This window comes from Lipotes vexillifer, unplaced genomic scaffold (genome assembly GCF_000442215.2).
Source record: "Lipotes vexillifer unplaced genomic scaffold, Lipotes_vexillifer_v1.1 scaffold71, whole genome shotgun sequence".
NCBI lineage: Eukaryota > Metazoa > Chordata > Mammalia > Artiodactyla > Lipotidae > Lipotes > Lipotes vexillifer.
The window spans coordinates 7,440,637-7,441,384 of NW_006793703.1; the positions used below are offsets into that span (position 1 = coordinate 7,440,637).

Genomic DNA, 748 nt, shown 5'->3' on the forward strand with positions numbered 1-748 from the left:
ATGCTGACTGCTGTCCTAGGACTGTTGATGCTGGTGGCAGTGGCTGAATTTCTCATTGGCCTGGTTGGAAATGGAGTCCTTGTGGTCTGGAGTTTTGGAGAATGGCTCAGAAAATTCAAGGGGTCCTCATATTAACTTCATTGTCCTGGGCCTGGCTGTCTGTTGATTTCTTCTGCAGTGGTTGATTATGGTGGACTTAAGTCTGTTTCCACTTTTCCAGAGCAGCCATTGGCTTCACTATCTCAATGTCTTCTGGGTCTTAGTAAGCCAGACCAGCCTGTGGTTTGCCACTTTTCTCAGTGTCTTCTACTGCAGGAAAATCATGACCTTTGAACACCCTGTCTACTTGTGGTGAAGCAGAGGGCCTGTTGCCTGAGTCACTGGTGGCTTCTGGTGTACACTTCATGATCAGTTTGTTACTTATAGTCCAGGGTAGCTTAGAGTTCTCCGATCCTTCCCACGGAAACAGCAGCATTTTATACCCCCCTTCAAACTGGCACTGTCTGTATATATTATGGCTCAATACACGAAGTATAATGCCCTTCATGGCGTTGCTTATTTCCTCTGGGATGCGGATTGTCTCTTTGTGTAGACACCGCAGGAAGATGAATGTCCATACAGCCGGCAGGAGAGATGCTCAGGCCAGGGCTCACATCACTGTCCTGAAGTCCTTGGGCTGTTTCCTTATACTTTACACAGTTTACATCCTGACCAGCCCCTTCTCCATCACCTCCAAGTCTTTTCCTGC

At 47.7% G+C, this 748-nt stretch overlaps 1 protein-coding gene across 1 annotated transcript in view; it reads left to right on the forward strand.

Annotated features, from left to right (window-relative positions):
- Positions 1-748, forward strand: part of LOC103069043 (taste receptor type 2 member 5) — a 1,669-nt gene continuing 921 nt past the window's right edge. The window contains 4 exon segments of the mRNA XM_082931390.1: positions 1-129; positions 131-157; positions 221-351; positions 602-746. Of these exon segments, the coding sequence (XP_082787516.1) occupies positions 1-129; positions 131-157; positions 221-351; positions 602-746 (432 nt within the window).